The sequence below is a fragment of the Charadrius vociferus genome, unplaced genomic scaffold (assembly GCF_000708025.1).
Source record: "Charadrius vociferus isolate BGI_N301 unplaced genomic scaffold, ASM70802v2 scaffold18, whole genome shotgun sequence".
NCBI classification, from domain to species: domain Eukaryota; kingdom Metazoa; phylum Chordata; class Aves; order Charadriiformes; family Charadriidae; genus Charadrius; species Charadrius vociferus.
This window is the reverse complement of record NW_009649565.1, coordinates 188,737-214,097: the sequence shown is the minus strand read 5'-3', so window position 1 is coordinate 214,097 and position 25,361 is coordinate 188,737. Positions and strand designations below refer to the sequence as shown.

The 25,361-nt window shown below is 44.4% G+C and overlaps 1 protein-coding gene across 1 annotated transcript in view; it reads right to left on the bottom strand.

The window, feature by feature from the left end:
* SDK1 (sidekick cell adhesion molecule 1) overlaps positions 1-25,361 on the bottom strand; it is a gene marked incomplete at its 5' end in the record, with an annotated part of 212,530 nt that overhangs the window by 46,045 nt on the left and 141,124 nt on the right. Inside the window, 7 exons of the mRNA XM_009890061.1 lie at positions 150-209; positions 2,108-2,243; positions 7,315-7,385; positions 9,129-9,232; positions 11,234-11,435; positions 15,562-15,756; positions 23,980-24,078. Coding sequence (XP_009888363.1) covers positions 150-209; positions 2,108-2,243; positions 7,315-7,385; positions 9,129-9,232; positions 11,234-11,435; positions 15,562-15,756; positions 23,980-24,078 — 867 coding nt within the window. The remainder of the gene's footprint in view (positions 1-149; positions 210-2,107; positions 2,244-7,314; positions 7,386-9,128; positions 9,233-11,233; positions 11,436-15,561; positions 15,757-23,979; positions 24,079-25,361) is intronic.

Sequence of the window (25,361 nt, the reverse complement as noted above, 5' to 3'; positions counted from 1 at the left end):
AAAGGCTTAAAGAAAAAGAAACTCGGGCAAGCAGAATCATTAATCTGTGTTGATTTCTGCTAGATCCACTGAGGAGAACCATAGGAGTTTGCCTATAGTGTACTTTGAACCATTACAAAGAGTCTCATCTAAAGGCAATGTGCACTTACGTGTTAATTCATACGTCGTTAATGCAGAGCTGCTGTTCACTGTCTTGAAGCTGCTTTGGGCTATTCAGGGTAAGCAAAGCAGAAAGCTTGTTACAGTGCAAGGAAATAGTTACTGCAAATGATGTACAGCAGAGACAGAGGCAAATGATGCAGCACACACATACACAGTGTGAGCTTTAGGACTATACCTTGAAGGGCAATAAAATCACATCACTCTCTCGCAACACATCAAAAGCATCTCACTCACACGGGACTGTTTCATTTCCTCCTCAAACACAGCATCTCACAAATATGCAACACAGGAATGTTCTGACTCCTAGATTAAATAGAACAAATGAGTAAAAATGAAACAATTTCTCGGGGGGAAACTCTCAACACTGTATTACATCCTTATTTCTCAACATGCAAAATTCGAAACCCCAAGAGCTGCAGGGTAAAGACCTGGCGCACGGGCCACAAAGAGCAAACACTTACAATAGGACAGGGCCCGATTCTTTAAATGTGTGTTAGATTTCCCACAGTTTCACTTATAGAATTCAATCAATATTCCTGCTGTGAGCGAATTCTAATAAGATGCTAAGATGTGCAAAACCACAGGTCAGTGAGGAACAGAGGTGTAGTAAGGTGAGAATTGTCATATTATGAGGAGAAAGAGGGAAATTTATCTTAAAATACACTTGTCTCCACCCCTTTCTCTCTCTCTTGACTCCCGGGAGAGGTACAGCACATTTTTTTCCTACTATACCGCTATTAGGAACCTAGCAGCAGGGCCAGTCAAGAAGAGGGAAGAAATGCAACTGGGAGGTTTCACAGGTTCCCTGGCTTGTGAGGCCAGAGACCATCCAACATCATTGTTTTATGATCATATACATCATCACTCATTCAGCTTTTGTCCAGAAAAAAACCCTTATGAATACCGACACTTATAGGAGCTTTACATCCCTACTCTGTCCTCGTTAAATCTCTGTACAGTCTAAGAAGTCTCATTCAGCACTGACAATTCAAGTGAGGTCAAATTAGGTGCTTACGTTATATTTAAAACACCTCCTTTTTCCACACCCCCCCAGAAATCACTCTTGCTTTTGTAGAAGCCACTTTTATGGGTTCAGGGAAGCATGGAAGAAGGCATTAAAATAGCCTCACTCAATCCTACTCTGATGCTCTTAGTGAGCATTATCTTATTCTGAATATTCCACTCACATCAAACAGGACAAAAGCCGATTCCTCCGTGAGCACGACTCGTTGCTGGACCGTATCTGTCAGGCTACCGAGCGCTCACATCTTTGCCTCCCATCATCTTATTCTGCCTGTTCTTCCCTCTGATTTCTTTTCTAACCTTTCTCTAAAAATCCTTTTCATATTTCTATTATTCCTCTCCCTCTCCACCTTCTTTTCATGTGAGCCAAACCCCACAGTGACTAACACGGCAAGCATGCACCTTAAAATTCTTGCTCATTTTTGCTACTTTCTTCCAAAACAGGGACAAGCACTTAGAAACTGTAAAAATTCTATTAAAAATTTCTCCTCAGCTGTTGTCTTACACTTCAAAAAGAAAAACAAACGTCAATAAGAAAAACTATGAAAAAACAGCAAGAAAGCAAAAGGTTCCCAGCTGAGGAAAATGAAGTCCCCCTCTTTTTTATCTGATAGAGGAACAGAGTATACCGGGGTAATCATGAAATGGAGGGAGCAGAAAGCAGGAAATCAGAGGGTACGTGGGGGATAGAACATCAGTTCAGGCACGCTGGCATAGATTAGAGTGCACCATTACAAGCGATGCTGATCAGAGTTATTAGCATTTTTCAGCATCTTCACCCTGATTGGGTAAAAGCTAAATTATCCCCAGCACTCTTCGCCACAGTTGTGTGTTATTTCCGCGGGGCAAGAGGGCATACAGTGTCTGCTGTACCGAGGGATTACCATTCTGAGATATTATAGGGCCCAAAATACAGGCTTACGTGTGAGTTCCGCTCTTAAGGCTGAAGGGTTCTGGATGGTTTTGGATTCGGTTCCAGCTCCAGTGTCGTAATCCAGCTCCCGATAGTAGATGCGGTACCCCAACAACACCCCATTCAGACTCTCTGCTTTGGGTGGCTGAAAAACATTCCCGTTAAGAACAGGTACATTAAGATGTGCAATGCAACGAACACGGAGGACACGTCTGATGAGGAACGACTGAGGGACCTGGGGGTGTTCAGCCTGGAGAAGAGGAGGCTGAGGGGAGACCTTATCACTCTCTACAACCACCTGAAAGGAGGGGGTAGAGAGGGGGGGCTGACCTCTTCTCCCTGGGGACAAGTGATAGGACGAGAGGAAATGGGTTCAAGTTATGTCAGGTGAGGTTTAGATTAGATATCAGGAAAAGTTTTTTCACTGAAAGGGTTATCAAACATTGGAAGAGGCTGCCCAGGGAGGGGGTGGATTCGCCATCCCTGGAGGCGTTTAAAAAAAGGGTCGCTGTGGTGCTTGGGGACATGGTTTAGGAGTGGTTTTGTCAGGGTAGGTTAGTGGTTGGACTTGATGATCTTAAAGGTCCCTTCCAACCTCAGCAGTTCTATGATTCTATAAACATCCATCACAACAGGCGGCAGCCGACACCGGGCCAGCGCAAAGGGACACGGTGCTCTCTGGGGAATACAGCCATGAAAAAATATACACGGTCAAAGGCTGTGTAATTTGAATAACACAAGTTAAAGGCAACTTTGATGATTTCACTCAGCTGTGGCAGTTACAAAAGGCTCTTTACTCAAAAACTGACACCTGATGCACTGCACTAAGAGCTAAACTCCTTTCCTTTTTGGTCCACAGAAACTTGTGTGATAAAGAATATAAACAAACATGTCCCTGGAAATGCATGGTGCAGACCACCAACAGTGGAATAGCAAAACAGTATTTTACTTCTTCTGAGATGAAAAGAAGTGAATTATTTTGCAGAAGACAGAATTTCTTCAGTGGGTATTTTCCCTGGGGACTGTTCATGGAGCGTTCTTCAGTTGGCATTATTTTACTGAAAGACTGATGAGAAAATAACAAAGCGTTGGTGTATTCTGGCTTTAATTAGGAAGATGAAAATAGGTCTAACAGTCTCAGAGAGGCATTTAGAGAGCAGCCGCAGTAGGAAGGACTCTGGTGTGTGGCAGAGGTCCAGTCCCACAGGCAAACCCCGGTCTCCTCCATGGCAGCTTGGAGCAGTAGGGTACATATGGCCATTGGGTTTGCTCAGATATGAGGGTTTTTTCTCGTGCAACCTGCTGGAAGATGCTCAGCAGCCCCTCGCGTCTTCCTTCAGATACAGATATACAGCCAGGACACTGAAAAGGAGATTTTTTGTCTGAATGGCTTGCTTAAATAAAGACGAGCAAAGGGATTCTTCATGTTTTGGGGGAAAAAAAAAAATGACTTTCATGAGTCTAATACAGGCTAAGAACCGCAGAGAAGAAAAGATGCCCTGAGCCATTTATCTTCTAAAGATTCTTGTACTGAAATTTAAGGGGCTGAAAGTATAAATGAAAAGGATTTTACTGATGATCTCGCCTTTAATCCAGAAAGATCCCTCGCAGTCTTGAGAACTTTACTAAGGAAAACCTTCTGTCCATTGTGGAAAAATTAACCGCCGGTGTGAAACACAGTCACAATAGAAGTTAATACCACATGTAATATTAATGAAGAAAGTAAGAATATTTTACAGGAAAGGAGGAAGATATTTAGTAATAACTTAATATTCTGCTTCCAGAAATGACACGAATTTTCCATTACTTCATTGCGATGACAAGAGGAGAGGGCGGGCTGTCCTGTCTCAGCATAAAGGACTTTGCTTTGGGTGAGGGCTGAAGGAATTAAGTAGAAAGATTGCAGTTTATGGAAAGCAAAAAAGAAAATTATGTGAACCAGAGTACAAGAAAGCTACACAGCTACTGGAAAAGAAGTAGAAGCTGCTTCTGCAAGAAGCCTGCTTCTTTTGCAGTTGTCCTGCCCAGAGTCTGCTGAAAACAATCCCAACAATCCCAAGATCTTGCTGTACTTGCTCTGCATGGCTGAAGAACCTCATTCATCATTATGTTTCACGCTCATTATTGTGCACCATCCTTTGGAGAAGCTCTGACCACCTTCCCCTATTATTTAGCATTTTTGTTAGAGAATGATCTAGGAACAAAAGATTGTGATGGATCTTGAGAACCAGCAAGAGCAGGACATGGCAAGTGCCGAAAACAACCGCTTAAAGTCCTTCTCCCAAACAGAGCAAGCTCCACCAGAAAACAAGCTAATTTTTCTGCTTCCCAGTATCCCTACTGGAAAGCTGTTCCAAACCTCACTACCTGAGTGGTTAGAAACCTTCATTTAATTTCAAATCTAAATAATTCATAGCTAGTTTATAACCATTTGTTCCTGTGCTAACATTGCCTTTTGGGTTAAATTGTTCTTCTCCCTGTGGGGTGTTTACTCCCGTGATGCATTTTAAAAAGGGCAACCATATTCCCTCTCAGACTCCATTTTAGCAGGCAAATAAATCATCCTCTTGTACAACAGCCTTCCCCAGTCTCAGACTGAGCCCCCTGTTCACGGGACTGAGCAAAGAGACCAAAGAAAGCCACAGCCTTCTCCAGGGCTGCCTGAAGACACGGTCGCTCATGGAGCAGATACGGGGTAAAGGGAGACACTGTCCCACCAAAGCACATCTGGAGCACATCGCCACCAAGCAGGAGAGAGGCTGCAAGAAAACAAAGCCTCTCCAGCATGGAAATAAACTCCACACGATGAAAAAAAATACTGTGAGCGTTACACGGATTGGTATTTCAGTTACTTCTTACCTAGAAGGAAGGTGCTCTTGGAAAGATTCAATGTCTTTTTCTATTTTGGGAATTAATTTTTTATTTTTATTTTTATTTTTTAAAAAGTTGAGGTAGAATAGCCTGCAGAATCTAAAAAGGAACACACTAGTGAAGCAGAGAAAGAGACTGTTACTCCCTACTCTGCCATGTAGCTGCCTAACAGATAAAGAATAATTCCTTATTGCGGTACAACACTGATTTGTTGACAGCAAGCATTGTTTTCTTACGCTTTCATGTGATTCTCCATTTTTCCTTCCTTTAAATTTAGGACAAGGAAAGCTCAGAAAACAAATGGCTTGAAAACTGTCTTTCTCCTTGGCATGGAAATGATGATTCTTTCCTGCAAAGGGTACTCTGCTAAAAGGTCAGGTCTTCCCCTTCCTATCTGTCTTTCATGGACAAAACTCTGCTTTTGATGTAATGGATTATTTAGGATTTTGTAGGAAGGCCTGAGGGATCTGCTGAAATAGGGAAAATGATTATGAGTGGCAGCCCATAATGTTGTACAGAAGTAAGAGAAACATTTTTGTGCTGTTTAAAAATAAAATAATAAAAAAAAAACCCTTAAATGTAAGTCTGAATAATTGTTATCTCTATGGTAGAAGCAGAACAGTGCACGGTCCTGATGTTAACTGTAACATCCTCCAGAACATCTGAAGTAACCTTGCATTATTGATACAACAGACCTCAATGGAAATTACTTATTTTCTTCCTACTTTAAATTTAAAAATAATGGACTGATTGGACCAAGCAGCTGAAAGCACAGATAGCGCAAGTGGAGTTTGTTTTGTGAATTATTAACACAGCTCAAAGTTAAAAATTTAGCTTTGCTTGGAAATCTACTCTCCCATTTAGCTTGACTGCTGTTTTCAGTTTACATTATTTCTTAGACACTGCTGTGAAACTTCCTCTTAATTGGAGGCTATTGTGGGACTTGAAGATTTTTGTTTATTTGAAAAATATAGTACGGCTGAATTACCAGGACCTATTAATATACATGTAGTAATGACATATAATCGCCCACAACTCCCTTGAGATGGCTCTGGCACAACAACCCCATTTCATTTCCATGAAATAAAAAGCATCCAATTACCTAAACAACCACCTATTTCACATTAACTACACACCAATAATCAGTCAACTGGGGGAATGTTTATTTCTGCGGTCCATCATGCCTCACATCCTCTTTGTCCTCTCATCGTATACCTTTTTTTCCTTCACAGTGGGCTTTATTTGTAGGTGGGGCGGTAGATTTACATCTCTCCCTAATTCCTTTGGTAAAATGGCTCAACGTGTCTTCTATTTGTTCAACATGCTGTAAGCAATGATGCTGCTGAGTGTTACGCTGCGTGAACGCGGGCCAGCAACCCAGCAGTACAGCCGGGCCTATTTCTGAAGCGCTGCTGTACAGCCACAAACAGACCCTCACAACATCATTTTTTTTGTTTTTCCAAAAAATGCAAGGAGCCCCATCTGTACTGTAAACGCGTATGCACATTTTTCACTATAATGCAATCTGTCCAAAGTTATCCTTATTATGTGTGTGGGACGTTGTCTCGGGAGCAGGGTGGGCAGAGGCTTTCCGGGATAGGTTACAGATAACGCGCGGTACCCCACTGGTTTCTCTCTATTAATGCTCACTCTGCAAAAAGCAGCCTCAGGCACCGGGTCACAAAATGTTCCAGCATCTCCCAGGAGGCCAGTATCGAAAGATAAAGGCAGGCAGAGGAAATGCCTCTATAAAACGCAGACTTGGCACAAATACTTTCACATCCAACTCAGAGATATTACGGAGAGCTCAAACTTCTTTTCTTTTCTCGGAAGAAATCTCATTTTTTAGCCCTCAAAGAGCCAAAAGGGCATGTGGAGTTCCTCAAAGGTACGAACAGGATCTCAGGCACCGCGTACGCTTCTGATTATTTCAGCAGCTGAAGGAGGCGGTACGCGATGCGGCTGAAAGTGAGCTTTTGATTACCTGATCTTTACCAGTGCCGCGCTCTGTTGAACGTTTTCAATGTGAAGATGCACATCTCTTGATATCAGTGAAAGGAGAGGAGAATCTGCACAAGTAACGATCTTGGGCATCGCTGCAGAACCTCCTTTACCTCCCAAGCTTTCCTTCACAGGGCACAAAGTAAAAGCAACTGCCAGAAATTTCCATCCATCACTAAAATATATGCTTAGATCAGAAAAATAAGGAAGTAACCGCAGTCCTTCAACTTTGCTACAATACTTCCAGCTCAGGAAAACGTCCCTTGCAATGTATCGTTAAGGTCAACAAGTCAAAGCAACCAAAACATTGTTCCAGAAACAACAAAATTTTTCATTTTACCTACCTGCCACTGCACAAGGACAGATGAAGTTGTGTGGGGAGTTACTAACACAGAACTGGGCGGTTCACCTGGAACTAAACAAGAAAAGAAGTTAACCAAAGCAGTTAGAGCATCGGGGTGGAAAACGGGCAGCTTATGCATCAGATTCTCTTTCTTCACTGCTGAATGAAGAAACTCTGCTATCCCAGCTGCTACGGGCTGGCTCACAAACGCAATGCGGTGGCTGTGGACATCGCAGTCCAGGCAGGAGTCCCTTCTCGCGCATCCCTTGCTCGACCGGTGGCCTTGGCTGCTCGAGCAGGAATAAGGGAGAAGCTGAGGGCAGAAATCTGGAGGAAGCCGCCGCGTGCCAGCCGCTCACAAACAACTGGATACTCGTTTGAAAGGAGGCTAAACCAGCTGTGTGCGCGCTTGAAAGCGCGAGCAAACTGCTCCCAAATTTCCCACGATATATTTGCCACAGCTGGGGCAAGCCCACCCTGTTTTTAGGAGTCCGTGTCACATAATCACCGATTATTTTAGCTAGGCTAGCTGGATTTACCACGGGTTAACCCATTCCTGTGCCCATAGCCTATAGCACATAGGCACACACACTCCAGCAGCTCAAATACGGAGAAGGGAAAGCTTATCAGGAGCTGACAGCCCTCCACAGGGCAATGCTCTAGCGGCAGCACCAGGTTTGCTCAGCAGAATGAATGTTAGGTTTGTTAAGGAGGTGAGGAGCTTTCAGAGTGTTTCCCCGCTGTATTGTGAGGAGGCCAAGCACAACTCGGGATTCACTGCAGCTAAATTCAAAGAGAATTGAAAATAAAATTTTAAATTCCAAAACAGTGAGTCAGTGCTGCCTCATTAGTACCGGTTACCGCCTGCACCGCTACAGCAGGAAGGTGGAGAGTCAGGATGCCTTTAAAAGGCTGCTGGGCGCATTGTTCGAGTATTACAGGGGTTCTTGTTTAACTCGGGATACTCCTGAGCTCTGTCCTCTGGTTTCCTGATTTCAGGATCACATTCTTTAAATATTTCTTGGCAAAACTGCTTCCTACTTTTATATCTCAATGTCATATTTAACTACTTATTCCTTGCACTGTATTAAATACTGGCTAATTCCTAGCACTATACATATATATATATTTTTTTACGTATCCCAGTATTACCCCATTTCCCAGGCTAAGGGTAAATACCAATGTTTTTTCACACTTTGCAGAGTTCCTTTCTCCATTCAAGACATCAGAGCTACTTCTGCATTCAGGCATTGACTTTATACAATCAAGGAATTAGAAGCTGATCTCTAAGGCTAAAAATAAAAGCCTTGTCAATGTCATTCACAGTTTATTAGCCCTGATCTGCAGGATTAAATGCTCATGTTTCCAGGAGCTTCATATTCTTTCTTACTTATACCTCAGCCATTTTGCCATATTGCAGACTGATGTGGATTGTGAGTGAAAACAATTGAAGAAACTTCTTCAAATGTATGCACGGTTCTACATTTATTTTTAATGATCTCTTGTAAATTATTCAATTTCTGCAAAGATAATGGTTAGTGCAGAGTTTGGAAGCCAATCAAACGGAGTTTAATTCCATTTTGAGACTCCTGAAAGTATGATTCATTATCAAAGGGCACAGCAGGACACTTAAGGCTGCCTGTTATTAATTCAGCCACATCTCATTACTACCTGTATCAATCTCCTATGAACAAAACCGCATTGGCTGTTGAATTTTTGCTCCACAGTCCCAGTGAAGAACACATTGCAGTGGGTCCGGCAAACCCAGGAGCCCTGGGGACGCGCACTCCCGGTGCACCTCCCCTCCTCGCTTACCATCCTGCAGCGTGGTGACCGCTTCCGTCTCCGCACTGAAATCACTGTCGCCGATGTCGTTGGTGGCTTTCACTCGCAGTTTGTAAGAGGTGAACGGGTTCAAGCTGGGGAATGTAAAAAAAATAAGACTGAGGGATGAAATCTCCTCACGTGGTCACAACTTGCCTCTACAGAGACCTGCCCGGTGGCAACCGACGTCACCGAGCAGCCTCTCTCTTCTCCACATTGTCTTTTCTTTGCAGCCACCCCCAGCTTCCTCGGGACATGGGGGTGTTCACACCTTTGCTGCCATCAGCATCTCCTCAGGTCACCATGGGCCTGAGTTCCCCAAAACACGCACGGACTCATAGCTGAATGAAGACAGCCATGAAGTCACAGTTCGTGGAGCAACCTACGACTGGGGATCGTTGGAAAGGACAAAAGATGTGCTGTTATCTGAGCGTCGCGTGGCTGTGCAAAACCTGGCTGTGGAGGGGCTTTGCCCGAGAGATCCTCAGCCCAGGGGTGCGGGTCAGGCGGTGGGGATGTGGTGCAGGCGGGGATGAGGGAGAGAGGGGGTAGGTACCGTGCCCAGCATCAACCAGTGCGCAGCTGGCACCGCAGTTCAGAGCGCCAACCTTCCCACTAACGCTCCGCACCGTACCGTTTGATCAGCGCGTTTTATTCCTACCGAATTTCAAATTAATGCTGTTACCTGGATTATTTAATAGACAGTAACAACAGGTTCCCTGCAGCTCTCTTATCTGTGCAGCCCTTAAGATATGCGAAGAGTGATTTCCAGCTGACATAACCTTCGGAAAGCTGCTCCTGCCTTGGCTTGGCAGGGGAAGGTGTGGGGGAGGCTGCCTGCGGAGGCTAGAAATGCAGAGCTGTAAGTTACGGGGGATTTAGCTAATTAATTGGTAGTGTCTCGCCATCAGCTGGCAGATGTAACACTGACTACAAACCCAAGTAAAGTTACTCGTAAGGGATGGGGAAACATGGAGGGATAATGCATTCCGACGGGCCGCACTCTCGCATCACGCATGTACTACTTTTTCGGACTTTCACAGGAAAACGCTTTTAGCAACGGGGAGAAGAAATCTTTTCGGTAGTTCCACCCTATTAGGACACTGTTACTTACCTACAGCAACCTGAATGATTGGAATCATCTTTCTTGATCTTTTGTTTTCAGTAATGCCAATGTCAAGTCTAAATGACATAGTCGGTTTCCTTGATTTTACAGGTTTTGACTGGAAAGATACTGGGTATGATTCAGGGTGGGTATAACACCTCCAAGGTCAATGAATCACCTCTAAATTTGTACTTATAATTGTCAATTTTTCTTTCCTCTGCACAGTTAGACAAAAGGACAGCAATGTCTCTGTACCTTCTGGCACATGACCAGTGAGCTGCCATATACCACAGCCATTGACGTTTTTATAACAGACCTGAAAAATCCGTACCTGAATGCTTTGAATACTCAATTCTCCAAAAGCTCCCGGCCTTTTAGAAATAATCTGATTTGGACTGGCTGGTCAATAGAGGAAACGGACAGCAAAACAAGTACCTTCTCATAGACATTCAATTGCTTTCGCAGATGTTACAAGGACTTTAATTACAACAGCATCGCCGAGGATATAATGAAGCCTGAATAACAAAGTTTAAACATTCTGATGCTATCTATAAACTTCAGTATGGAAAATACAGATAAAAATGGTTCCCATTTCATCTGGAAAAGCTTATATAGAGATAATTGCAATGCAGCATTGAGAGTGGATTTTAACATCAGTCACTTCTGAAAGGATTTTTAACTAGTTGTATTTTACAGAACATTGTGTAGCTACTCATGGTTTAGCCTGAGTAGCGTTATCTACCGTGCTGAGCTTTCAGGAAGGGCTTCAAAAAGATGCATTGCAATCCAACTTTAATTAGATTTATTGCATGACCTTCAGGAAATCTCTCAGCTGCTGTTCATAACACCACCTCTAAAATGGGAGCAGGGACCTCACTTAACCTCTCTCCCCCAAAAAGACTGCGAAGCTGAGTGATGCTCGCTTTGGCGTCCTAACTGTTGGGAATGGAAAGTGTGGAGATTTCTGTGCCAGCCTGGGATCATATGGTACCTTTCAATAATGCAGGATGTCGCCTCGTGGCTGATGGAAGAGGAGTAGGTTTGCCAGTCTCCATTTGGCAGTTCTCGCACTTGTACTGTAAAATATCGTATTGGTGAAGATCCATCACTTCCAGGGACCCACTTCAACAGCAGACTCCGTGAGGACACGTCGCTCTGGGGGGTCATCAGCTGTCTGGGAGGTGCCGGTCGTTCTGCAATGAAACCGTAATTTGGTACTGCTTGGAGAGGAAATTCAAGCTAACATAAAAGGTGACAGCCTGATGGCATTTTCATAGTGGTAATGCCACAGGAGATTGAACTTTTGGGTTTGCCCCATGAAGTAGACAAGCCATCCCATTCCTTAACCTTCTGCTGCAAAGGAGAGCAGTAAAACTGATTTCCTGCTTCCCCGCATAAAAGGTCACCACCGAACACGGGCTTTCCTAGCAACAGACCTCAGACTTGGGGGGGGTCTTAGCCTGGCAGGTTAAGGAAGAATCCTCAGGACCAGCAGCCAAGCAAAGCGAGGAAGCCTTTAACGAAACTCAGCTGTGCTTCCAGCTCCTATCGCTCTTTTGCCAGAATTTGCCTGTAAACTAGTTCACTTTGTAACCTGTGCTTACTACTTGGCGCCATGGGACTATGTTCTCCCTGTGCTACACAGAGTCCTCTCCCACCAGCTGCTCCCAGTTGAGGCACGAAGAAGAGGAAGGGATGAGCTGGAACAGGCCGGTGTGTAGCAGAGTCCAAGCGCGCGACTTACAGCTGATACTGAATCCCTGCCCCAGCTCGCTCTGGCAAGGAACTGGGAACCACCGGCACCTCCTGCTGCTGCTTCCAAAGCCCAGCTCGGGGTCCGAACCCCTCAGAGCTGGGGCGTGAGTACCTGCGCTTCCAGACCTCCCCTCTTCTTCCCTTCACACCCACTAACCTTGAACCTGCACAGTCAAACCAGCCGGTGCCGATGCTGAGGGAGATCTCTCCAGAGTAATTAAACGTACACCTTTTAGCTGCGGCAGGGAATGGTAATGCAGGTGTAAGCATGCCAGTTCCCAACTGTTTCAATATAGATCTCCTTTCCCGTCACTGTGTCTCCGCACTCCATCGATTTCAATAGAGAAACTCTATAGAGTGAGGAATAATTGTTTAATTGTTTATCATGAAGATTATTGATTCTGATTAAAATGTGTGGCATGTAATAAAGCAGAAATTGATTGGAGACACCGCAGTGACTTGCTTTTGAGAAGCAATTCAATTCAACTTCATCAGCACTTGTTTCCATAAACACACCTCCGCCTGCCCGATTCCTCACAGCTCTGGATGGCCGGCACTTCATTTCCCTGCCATCCCCTAAAACCATTTCCTGTATGTTTTGGCATTTCTCCGCAGCGTGCTCTCGCTGACATCAGTGCCCAGAGATTTGTAAGCCATTAGCTGGAGGAAGCCCTGGGTGCCAGCAGCCCGCGAGCCCGAGTACAATGCAAAAGGTCAGTGCCTTACACTGACAGGCTGAGACAGGTACTCGGGGTTATTCTATCAGAGGAAGCGAGTGTCGTGCAGGGATTTAATACTCTCCGCTGATAAGCTTTCACCAGCTTGCAGTTTTGGGCAGGTCAGATCTTGCAGTCACTCTCCCATGCTTGGGTTTCCTTCTGTTGCTAATGGCAGGTCTTAAAATCTCCGGTATTGCAAGATATACTTCCTGACTGTTTGTACAAACCCATTAGTATAAAGAGTTTATTTATGGGAGTTTAGCCACGAGCAAATGCTAAGGTGAGCCGTTTGTGCAGGAATGGAAGGCTAGGCCGTATGACTCAAGGGACTGCTTTGAATTTCTCCTACATTTACATCTTCTGGCTCAGTTCTGCCCTGATCGCTGGTGTTGGCTATTCCGAAGGGTATCACAGCATTATGGAGATCTGAAGCACTACAGAAGAACCTCTGGAGAATACAGCTACACTACAGCTTGGGACCTATAAATCACGGGTATCGTTGTAAAATGTAAAGATTTATATTGGTATTATCCAAGGAATTTAAAAGGACAAGAGTGACTGATTTTGCCAATTTTCAAGGGAATTTTTGTCCCTGCCTGCCTACCTTAGCATCAAGGAGTACAAGGATATTAAATGTCCTTTTATGAATGGAAATGAAGTAACTTTTCACTCTAGAATATTTCTTGCCATGTGTACAAGTTTCAGGTTTGTTTGTTTATTTACTTGTTAGCAGAATAGCTGCACTGGATAAATGTCTTTATCAGCCCCTCCTCTCAATCTTGCTGATGGGAGATTACACACTCTTCTCTCTACACTTTACATATGGGATCACTTCAGTCAACTCTCCGTGCCGTGGGACTCGGTTCCATAGCATGCGTAGAGACACAGCAGAGCCATCCATCAAAAAGAGAAAGGGTTCATTTTATACCATGACTCGCCTATTCAAGATAACCCTCAAGCATTGATAGCAACAAGGGATCGTTGTTCCTGCAGCAGAGCTGGGAGTTCTGCCTTGAGCTATTGTGTATCCGGCAACAGCTTGTGCGCTGTCTGGGACATCTGAGCATATTTTATTGAAAAGGAGAGGCTCCAACCTTTCAGTATTCACTTTATTGGGCACGGTGGGGTTTTTTTTGAAACTTCCACATGTTGGACTTTAAACTTCCACTTTGACAGCAATCAGACAGGGGTGGAAGAAACCTTGAGCTGATAAATCTCTTTGATGGACAGGATCTTTAACTGAGGCGCTATAAGTTTCCTACTACAGCCCTAGAGGTTCCTTCTCTGAGGACTGCACTGTTAATGCACTGGGAAGGCTGCACGCGACCTGGGGAGCTATGCCAGTGGGAATTTTAACACCAACCAGACAGGCCAGAAGTAGTTGAAATGCACCCCACAGGTCCCCGCTGCTGCTGGTTGAACATCAGGCCAATGTCCTCTCTTCTTAGAAGTGTTATAGGAAAATAATAAAGAAGACGTTGTGGGCAAATAGCACGGGAGATCCTTGCTCTTACACCAAACAATTTGCAAGGTGTAGAAAGGACTTATCCAAGAGATAGCTTAGCAGACACATTTCAAGAAGTAAAAGTAAACATAATTGGTTGTACTATAGTGCAAGATTTGGGAAGAGCCAAGCCCGGGCACCCCAGCACATGCAAAAGCGCTAATAATATTGAAAGACGGCTGTGGAGGTTTGCCCTAGTTACCTGAAGTGTGCTTCTCTCTGAACTGTGATTTTTATAAATCACAAAAGTTGCATGGTTTTAATTTTTGAGGGAGAAGTTTTCTTAAAGACCAATATCTGGACAGCACAATGGGTCAGAGTGGCACAAAATCCAGTGATAAACAAGGGAGTGATGCTGGTAAGGTTACCCTGGCCAGTTGTGACTTTGCCAGCTCAAGAGACCAGATATGTGCTTTGCAGTGGGACACGGCATATGGTACACGACACTGGAGGAAAGCCCCCACTCCTGTTCTCTACCAATATATTCCCTTTTAGCTCTGAATTTTTAAAAAAATAAATAATAAATCTTCATGCACAAGTAGAAAACAATTTTTCTAACTGGCAGCTCTAGAGATCTGTTCCAAGACTGGAGAATCAAGCAGTTACTTGAGAAAAAGCATTAGAAACAAGCAATGATGCAGAGCAGCTTCTGTAATACCTTATATGTCTTTCACATTCCGATACATTCGGTATCTAAGCATGTGGTTTCATTTATACACATGTGGTTTCATTTATACACATGTAACTCCTGCTTTTTTCAAGCAGGTTCCCTACAGAACAGAATTTGAACGGGGATTCTGAATGCAAATAACCATTTTACGGCTGATGCAAAAAGCAGAAAAATTCTGGGCGATCCAGATGCAAACCCTCTGCTGGCAGGTGCAGCAGTGAAAGGCCAGAGCAATTACTGACACCTCAGGTCAGGACAGGCACAATGGAAGAGCCGTGGAGAAATCCTGCAACATCACCGCCTCTCATTTTGCGTTCCCTGATCAATATAATTCATCCATCACTTACTTTCTTAAGATTGCAAACTTTCTAGAAAACGAGAGAGCTGAAAAAGAGACCTGACTGCAGAAGGAGCTGCATATGGCCAATATCGCAGCTGATGGAAAAATCAATCTCCAACAGCCCGGCAGGTTAGAAGAACTGTGTCTCATAAAAGTCTGTCTTGCTCACCAGCTTTCTCAAATCATGATGTTGCTATGGTTTGGGGCAGGTTTATGGGGTGAGAAGGAGGAGGTGTACAGGCTGTAGCCTGTTATTAAAATTCCCCTAAGTGCAGCACAGGCTCCGAGGCATAAACCAGAAAGTACCTCAACCTGTGGCTGCAAGCGTTACCTCTTTTTTCTGTTGTGATCACTGTGGCTTCCAGAGGCTCCCCCCAGCCCTGCCTGGTCTTGGCAGATGTCCGGAAGATGTACGCTGACTCGGGGGTGAGATCTGTGGCAGTGAACTGCCTGACTGTTGAGCCAACCTCCACCGTCGTGAACTTGTTCGGGCTGCTGCTGGCCAGACGGTAGGCGATCTGGTACCCTGAAATCACAGCGTCAACAAGAGAGAGGAAAAGGGTTCAGGTTGTTTTTTTTTCTAGCAGGGGAAAAAGAGCACCAAACCTATTGATTTATCATAATTACTTGTTTATCTGGGACCAGAACAAAGTAATTTGCTTCCTTTAGTGCCAGAAAACTCTGCTATATGGCAGCCCTCCCCTAGTCAGGCGCCGTACCTAACGAGGGAAATCACACACTGTGGCAAACACGAGGGTCTACCGAACGTTGTCCGCCATGACACCGATTTCACTTTCCATCTTTTATAACAACAAGACACAAAACCAGTTTAATCCTTCCCGAGCATACCGGTACCTTTTTGGAAAGGCAAACTGAGTCCGTGCAATTATCTCACCTGGGTGAGCCAGTGCAAGACAACACTCTCTGTTTCAGCTTTCCACCCACGTGTGCACACGTATGCACACGCGCTCATACGCTCTTCTGTCCTCTCACAGTTTCAGCATCAGCTCAAACTAAAGGTTCTTCAGATGCAGAGCAGCTGGGTCGCCCAAACCGTGCAGCCTTCACACCGCCCCAGTAAAGGCTTGCTCCTGCTTTTTGCACTTGCCTTTTTCTCAGCTCTCCCACTCCCCTGTAACTATACAGCGAGTGCCAGAACTGCCGGCAAACGCATCCTTCTTCTGTCGTTCAGTACTGCTGCCCTTGCCCACAGCCCAAGGAAGCAGCCTGCAAGCTGTGAGGTCCTGCTTCAACCATGCAGCACTTAATAATCAATTTTGTTGATGCCTGTAAGTGATAACCCCCATTCCAACCTGCCTGACAATTAGGAGTTCACAGCTTAGCCTGTATTATTAATGATCCAACTGTGCAAAGGAGGGCTTCCAGAGTTCTCACGCACCACTAGCAACAACTGTCCCCTAAAGAGGGTCTGCCAAATGTTCAAACCCATTCTGTAAACCCAGCAACTGAATCAGGCTCTCAGTTCTGGAGCTCGACGGTAACTTCCAGTCCAGCTGCTGACTTCCAAAATCAATTAATACCAGAACTGGTGCGGGGCTTTATTGCCCAAGCTGAATGCAGTCATACGATTAAACGCTTCATGGAGTTACACAGGGCAGAGGGCAGCCAACAAATCCAAATCAAACCAGATGAAAACGAAACAGTCATGACATGATTCTGCCAACCCTCTGCTCATCTTCCGAATGACAAAGGGGTCTGCGGCACCTGAGACCATCTCTTTCTCTTGGAATTAATATCCCAGCTAGAGTTTGAGCTCCCACCACATCTTGGCTGTAACAAGAACAAGGGGAGCCAAACCCGGCACGCTTCATTCGTGAAGGTCAGGGCATGAAAACTGAGGTTTCATCTTACCTCTGGCTATTAGACAAAATCAATGACATGTATTTCCCCCTGTGAATATGCAACAATCACCACGTGCCCACTCACAGAAAAGGCACAAACGGGGTTCCTGCACTCTCTTGAACGAATGCCATACTGGCGTGTGGTGTGCGCTGTCACCAACAGCAGAATTTAATTGGGATACAGGTGGCATTAATTTTGGCGCGCCGACTCTCACAGCACTGTTGACGATGCACCGGCGTTTCCTTGACCTTTTTCCTTCGGCAGCTGCTCGGGGATGTGGGGCATCAGCCACAGCTGCCTCACAGGGAACAAACTGGACGGCACCGACACCTCGACGAGTGGCGTGGCTTTTCCGAGCACCTGTGGGTTCGGCCTGAGCTGGAACAGGTTTGGGTACAGAACCGATTCACTGCGGTGCCTTAAGGTGCTCCGGGCACCCACGTTTGAAGCCGGGCATCGGCAGGGAAAGGCTGCCAGCGCCCGGGGGGGGCTCACCTCCTGCCGCCCCGTACCCGCACGCGCGGAACGTGCCTGCTGTGTCAGGCGTATTCCTGCAGCAGCGCTCTCACAGCTGGGTGGACGGCATTAGGCTGCTGGAGAAAAAGGGGCCTGATTTTTCAGAGCACCGAACGTGCTTAGACCCCAGCAAAGTCTTAGGGTCTTACACTTTGAACATTTCATTTTTCCACCTGCAAACCACCTCCTTTTACCCACGGCACCAGCTCTCCCATTACTGGTCCAATATATTTTACCAAAGTACTTCTGTATCTTTAGTCCTACAGTATTTTGATCTTTTTTAAAGTCTACAGAAAGACAGCTAGCACTGGGGAGAAGGAACGGATGCACTACGATCTTCTTTTGTTTATACAGATGTGAAGAACACGGGAGTGAAAACCCCGGTGCAGGATCTCAGTAAGGGGGAAAAATAGTCAAAGAAAAGCACTGGGGAAATTTTTTACAGCAGCAGGAAAGATGAAGGAAGAAGCAACTGAGATGGCTAAAGAAGTTTGATAAAGGGACATAAGACGTAAAGAATAAGACCTGGAGGGAAACAGAGCATATTAAAAGAAGAGAAAAGTTGATTTATCTAGTTATTAAAAGATAAGTATGATATCTGGGACACATCCTTGTCGAGCAATTTCCTCTCTTTTTTAAACCTTTGTAAAATATAAAGTGTAGTTAAAATGTAAGGAGGGAATAGAAAGATAACTATTTACTGCTAAATGGTGGTACTCATGCTGGAAAGCCAATTACAAACATGCTCAGATTAGGCAAAGGAACACATCCGTATCTAGGCCATTATAATAACTTACACAAGAGTGGTTCCCTGGCTAGTGTAAAAACTAATTTAGCCATGAGAAAGAAGAAATCACTTGTCACAGCCTGTCTCCCTGACAGGCTCCGCAAACTCCCTTTCAACGCATCCCTGTGAAAAACAGTATCAGCCTTCACTGTCCTCTCCTACATGTGCCGCCTTGGCTGACAGTTTGGGTAAACATCTATTTTCCTGGATATCTCAGGCAGAGTTTACACACAACCCGAGCCATCACCTTTACAGATTTCCTCAGAAGCTCAACGCTTCCCTTGGTCTGACTCAAAGGTACATATCCAACCCCTGCGCGTGGGCTCAGCTCGCTCTTACTGCTCCCTGCAACCCACCTGAGAGACACCGAGTATCTTAATGCTGATTCCCCACATCACCTTCTCCTGTTGGATGGTTTGGGACAGCCAGGATACGTACTGGCATAAGAAGCATCGTTTTTCTTTTTTTTCAGAGTGACACGGACTATGCAGTATTTAAACCACAGCTTGGATAATAATTAGGGCTAACACAAGATCAAAAAGATAAAATTATTAAGTTGATGAATTTCAGCAACAAGGGATGGGAGAAGACAGGAAATGTTAAGTGAAATCAAACGAGGCAAATCAATAGAGGTAAATGGAAAGTGTTCAAAGAGAAATTAATGTATGCTCGAGGGCTATAAGAAGCAATAACTGCGATTGCTGCAGCAGAGGAACAAGGAAGCTTCCTTCTCTTACTAGATTCCGGCAATAAGATGTTGCAGATATCTTAAATTAAAAAAATAAAAAATAAAAGGTTATGAATGAAAGTAAAAATCTTTAAAAGCTGATCAGAGCAAGTTTTTATGGGAAAGGAATATATTAGAGAATACGAAGCATCTGGATAGTCAATAAGAAGAATGCATATTGTTTTCCTAATTTTTCTTTTTTTCTTTCCTTTTTTTTCGCTTATAGCATTAGATCCCAAATCTCTTCCACTACTGGGAGTTCTGCGCTCCACCATGCCAAAACAGCATAACAAAAGCCCCGAAAGATTGACTCTTCAGGAGTTTATTTATTCATTGAAACTAGGCTTATTTTTGCATTAGCATCTTTTTAAGTATTTTTCGCACAACTGCAAGCAGTTTCATGAGCTACGCTTTCTGAACTCAATAAATGGCAACAGTCTGAGCTGCCTGTTAAATGTTAGGTCATCGCAACACAACCGGCGGATTCCCCAAAGCAAACAGGCAGGAAGACGACAACACACCATGAATATAGAAAGGCTTTCAAGCTCATCACCATACAAAGCCCTTCAGAACTGACAGCGCCCGTTCACGCAGGCCACGGTGCAGCAGAGATACAAACACTTATTAATTTGTCACAGAACTTAGGGAAAGCCAAACGATATTGGGAGGTTACGGTCTGCCTGCTGGAGCAGCAATCCGGTTTGTTGATTTTACTGCTTATCTGTTTAAGGGCCAGCGGGTGTGCGAATGCAGTCTGGGATCAAAATATGAATTTGCAAACATGGATTACATCCAATTTTGGTTCCAATTCTCAGTGGAGTTCTTACACTCTTTTGCAATAAGCTTCAGGTAAACGCTAAATACGAGGATACCATGAGGAATACTAACCAGGGCCTGGAAGGATGAGGGTTGAGCTCTCGTTTTCCGGAGAAACTCATAGCTGGAAGTGCACATATGTGTGTTAATGCATCATTTTTCTTTAATGGTGTTTGAAGGAACTACGTTGGGTGCTAGTTAAACAGAGTGCAGAAAAGAAGACAGAGTGAAGCCTCAGATGGTTAGCGTAACACTCCCAAAAGGAGAAATGGAAATATCTAGCTGTCTTCCACAGTAAAATATTTAAACCAACAAACAAGTGGTTTTCCCTCTTGGTGCCTGCCAGTATTTCATCCTGCTAATCTCTCTCTGAAATGCTAGAACATGTTTTGATATAGATTACAAAAATGTTAGCTGCAAAGGTGCTTGTATACTCAGAGGACAAAGCTAGCAGAGCAGGAACATTAGTTCAAAGGCTCTGAACATAAGTTGCTCTTGCAAAGCAAGTATTTTTTCTTTCCAACCCCGTTAGTGAATAGAAGGGCACCGCACAAATTATGTTAACTTATTTTTTCCAACAACTCTACTTCAGGGCACTTGACTGTGGGGGTGACAATGCTGTTTTGAAAGCTCATTACAGTAACGAGATTTAAGAGGTGTACAGGAAAAAAAATGAAAAAAACCCCAACAACTAACAACCTTTACTTAAATGCTACACGTTGATTTTTATCTATTTCTGAAGGAGTCCTCACTTCTTAGGAAAGATCACAGAAGTACTCAGCATGACTAATTTTTACTTTTTCTCTCTGACACTGGCAGCTAACTACCTCCTCCATGAGCCTCAATGTTTCTACCATAAAAAAAAAAAAAATAAAGGAGTGAGAACTGTTGAATAAAGACAATGGACTTCAAAGAGGTGGACTGCAGGAATTGGAAGGTAACGTCCCCCTGGGAAGGAATTCTAAGGGAAAAAAGAATTCAGGTTAGCTGACAGTTTTAAAAGAGACCAAAAAAAAGGTACAACTATCCCAATGCAGACAAAAGATGTTAAGAGGCCAATATGTTTGCATTCAGAGCTCACTAATGACCTGAAAATCAAAACTGAATCGGACAAAAGTTGAAACAGGACACATGTCTAAGGGAGTGTATAAATAGACAGCACAAGCACGTAGGGACAAAATCCGAATGGCTAAAGTGTAAAGAGAGTTATAACTTCAAGGGCATCAAAGGCAATGAGAAAAATTTTCTAAATACATTAGAAATCCAAGAGACAGAAGGAGGACAGGTCAACTACTGGGAAGAAAAGACGAGCACAAGACAGGTGAGTCAGAAAAGAATGGAAGGCTGATACCTCCGTTGCTTCATCTTCACACACAAAATCTTGATGCTGACTGGATACTTAACAGAAATTAAAACTGACAACTATGTAAGTAGGGATGTAGGCTAGAATAGAGAGTAGGTTAACGAATATTTAGTTAAGCTAGATGTAATCAAGTCAGAAAGGCCTGATGAAATTTGCCCTGCAGTGCTTATACAACTAGCTGGAGCCATCTCCAAATAATCTTCAAGAACTTGTGGAGGAGAGGTGACATCCCAGCATATTACAGAAGGGCAAACAGTTCCTATCTTGTAAAATGGGGAAAGAAAAACCAGAGGAAATGGGGACAAATCAAGCTAAAGTTCAACACCCAGAAAGATCCTGGAAAAAATACAAGTCAATATATAAGGATCCATGTGGATAATAAAATGCCAAGGAACAGCCAATATGTATTTGTCTGGAGGAAATAACAAATATGAAACAATCTATTTTCCATTTTGACAGTGTAATTGGTCAGGTGGGAAGCATAGATATGATCCACATTGACTTTAAGTAAGGCTTCAATATGGTCGCACACAGCCCTGTCAAAAGCAAACAAGAGAAACAGAATCTAAGAAAAATGCTACACATTTTGACTTGAACACTTATTAAAAAAAAAGTCAAAATGTTGTTGTCAGTAGTTTGCTAACAAACTGGGAGAACATATTAAGTAAGGTCTCATGAGAATAAGTTGTGAGTGTGGTTCTGTTCAATACTTTCATTAATGACCTGGCTGCTGGAATTGCCAGCCTACTTGCAAACTTAAAAAATAAAACCAAATTGTGAGTGGCTGCGAGCCCTTTTGAAGACAAGAGTGTAATTTAAAGTGATTTTGATAATGAGGAGAGATGGTCTGGAATCAGTAAGATGAAATTCAACAAAGGCACCTGCGAATTATCACACTTACAAAGAAAAGGCTTAATGTACTTATAAGAGTGGGATTGACTGACCTGGAAGAAAAAGGGTAGGAATTAACAGTGGGTCATAGACCTGTGTAGTTACAACATCAGTGCTGCAAAAGAGCCGTCAGGGCAGTATCAAGTATCCTGGGATGTTACTGGGAATGGACTATGCAAGACATTGGAGACAACAGTCTCCATGCTCAGCATGCCGAGCATTCTTCACAGGATGCCCTCCCCCTTTCCCTCCAACCCTGCATTCGTATGACTTTATCATCAACGTAGCGGCAATGAGTAAGAACCAACCGAGAAGGGGATGCATCGCACAAAGCACTGTGCAAAGACAAAATAAAAGAGAGTTCCTACTCCACCGAGACTGCAACTTCAGCAAATAAGGCTGACAAAGTGCAGCAACGTGAGACATTGGAACACGGGCGGGAGAGCAAAATCTCTTTTGTACTTTCTCATCATTTCTATCAAACGCTTTTTTTTTCTCCTTAGCCACATCCTGTGATTCAAATCCCAGTCTCTACCGAGAGCAAGTTCTAGGATACACAGTTCCTTAAAAAAAGCAACAAATCAAACCCTCAAGACAACCTGGAAGCCAAGCTTCCTCGAGCCGCAGAGAAACCCTGCGTGGATCTGGCTGGCAGCTCACCGCTGCCGAGCTTCACGCAGATGCTTTCTCGGGCTCAGAAAACCCCTGCGGGGGCTGCCTTCGCATCCCATGTGATGATTTCCCCACATCTTCAGGGCTCAGGATCACTTTGGGGAACTACACACCTGAGCAAATATTTTGAGTTCTTGACTCAAGACTTAAACGCAATGCAAGACCGGTCCTTTATTTAAAGGGATGCCACCAACGCAGCAGCATCTCAAGTAGGCACCCTCCACCCAACACTGATGGCTTTAGGAAATATTGCTAGAAGACTGCACGCAAGCCTGTACGATGGCAGTGAAATTAGGAGCAGAAAAGTCTGGCAGACTGAGAACTAAACAAAAACCAAAAGCTTTTGCTTCTGTTTCCAGAATTGAGAGACAAATCTTTACTCACCAGCTAGAACTACTATAAAACGTGTTTAACATCAGCAGAGAACACAAAATTGCTGGGTAACTATTAGCTACTTTAATTTTAGAGGCAATAATGGATTCTTACATTGTAAAAGTCTTCACATTTTAAGTACAAGCAGCGGCTGGTGCACATATTGCAAAGGCAACCCAAGAGTTACAAGAGCAGGAAGGTAAGAAGGTTTTTCACAAATTCCTGTCGTGCCTTGCTGCCTCTATTTCCCTTGATGAAAAGCCAAATATGAGTTAACTCCTTGTGACCTGTCAGACAGGATTAGCCAAAGGAAGCAATAAAAAGGAACACACGTGAAACCGAAACGTTGGGCACAGCCGGCGAAGGCGAGCTGGGGGAAGGAGGGGAAAATCCAGCTCTGCCCCGCTGCAGCTCTCCAGGCACGTGTCCCAGCAGCCAGCCAAGCAGGTTACCATCCGCAGTGCAGACGGAAAGAGAGACAACAATTCAAACACAGTGCCATTAATAACATGTAATTCTGGCTCAGGAAAACACACACCACAGAGCCAGGCAGACCCCTCTTCCTCACCACAGGGTACCACATCTCTCAGCTGACACCAACGTATTTTCTTTTATTTAGCCACGGATTTGCTCATGTGTGGTTTCTAATCCAACGTGCAAGGGGAAGGAAAACCCCACAGCCAGAGCTCGCTCTGGTCTCCAGCCTTCTTCTCCCAGCCCTGCGTTTGCTGCACCCTCTTACCCAGAATAATTCCATTGGGCTCCTCCGGCGGCTGCCAAACAATCCGTACGGATGTCAGCCTCACCTCGGGGAACACCAGCCTCACGGGCGGCCCGGGGGCTGGAAAGAAAAAGAGATCGTGCTAAGAAGCATTGCACGTCAGAGGAATTACAAGTTCTCTGCTCACCTTACAGAGAAGGCAGCCCAAGCTGTATCTCACCAATAATCAGCAGATGGTCGGGAGCACCTATGTACATACGTAGTATAAATTTATTCTGAGGAACCCTGTCCATGGCCAAACGCCTCCAGCACCCACGGGCACCAAACACGACACAGAACCAGTGCACCCCACAGTGTTTGACCGCAGCTGTGGAATGTGTTGAGCGGGATGCTCCCACCTCTGCGGGAGCTGGGGAGTCCCTGCGAGCCGACCGCAGCACCGCTCCGCAGCCCATTACACTACGACGCGAGGCACCGAGCTGCCTTTGCGAAGAGTTATGTGTCAACTTAATCTGCTTCATCCCTGTTAGAATTGAACAATATCTCCTCCCTGTGTCATCTGCACCAGCTTTGAACTGCCTTCTGATTTTACATGTGCATTTTAAACGCTCAGGTCTGAGCAGGAGAACCTGAGGCAGGTGAGACGCGCATTAATACAGACGGCTGCTGGCTGCACTGACCATCCCAGGTTCACAAGGTGAGGAGATGCTAATTCATACATTAGCATCTGCAAAATTTCCCCTTCAGCACAAATTCCACCTGCATTACCCCTGATGATACTTTTAATTAAGTTGAGCCCAGAGGAGGCACAACATATTTATGTCAGGGGTATGGAGATGGAAGAACAATTTGTATCATTTGCCAACGCGCGCTTAAGGAGGGAACTGCTATAATGGGGTTATCTAAAACAAACAGTTTTAAATATTTCTCATTATAGTCTGATATGTACATTTCAGTGAGTGCTTTTCATCTCCCTGCAGAGTTCTGCTACCAGTAATTTCTCTTTGTTTCCTTTCAAAGCAAAGCCGAGTCCCCACACAGGCGGTGTGCTGGGAAAATGGCTAAAAAAATGTCAGGGAGCTGCTGTCCCCGTTCCCGACCCCATTCCTGTCCCTGCGTGCTCTTACTCCTGCCACAGAAAATGACTCGTTACGCCAGAAGTCTGAATGTGTTCTCAGCCCAACCAAATTACCTTAATGAAGCTGCTTCTAGAAACCAACGTTTACTGCACTACCGTTGAAAAGATTTTGATGAAAAGGAGAGACTTTTTGGGGGGTTTTGTTCATCTTCGTTGGGAGCAATAGCCAGAAGCCTCTCACACTGATATTAACCTTAATTTAATACTGAAAAGGTAAGGAAACTATAAGTAACTTTACCACCTGCAAAGCCAAAAACGTTTTAAG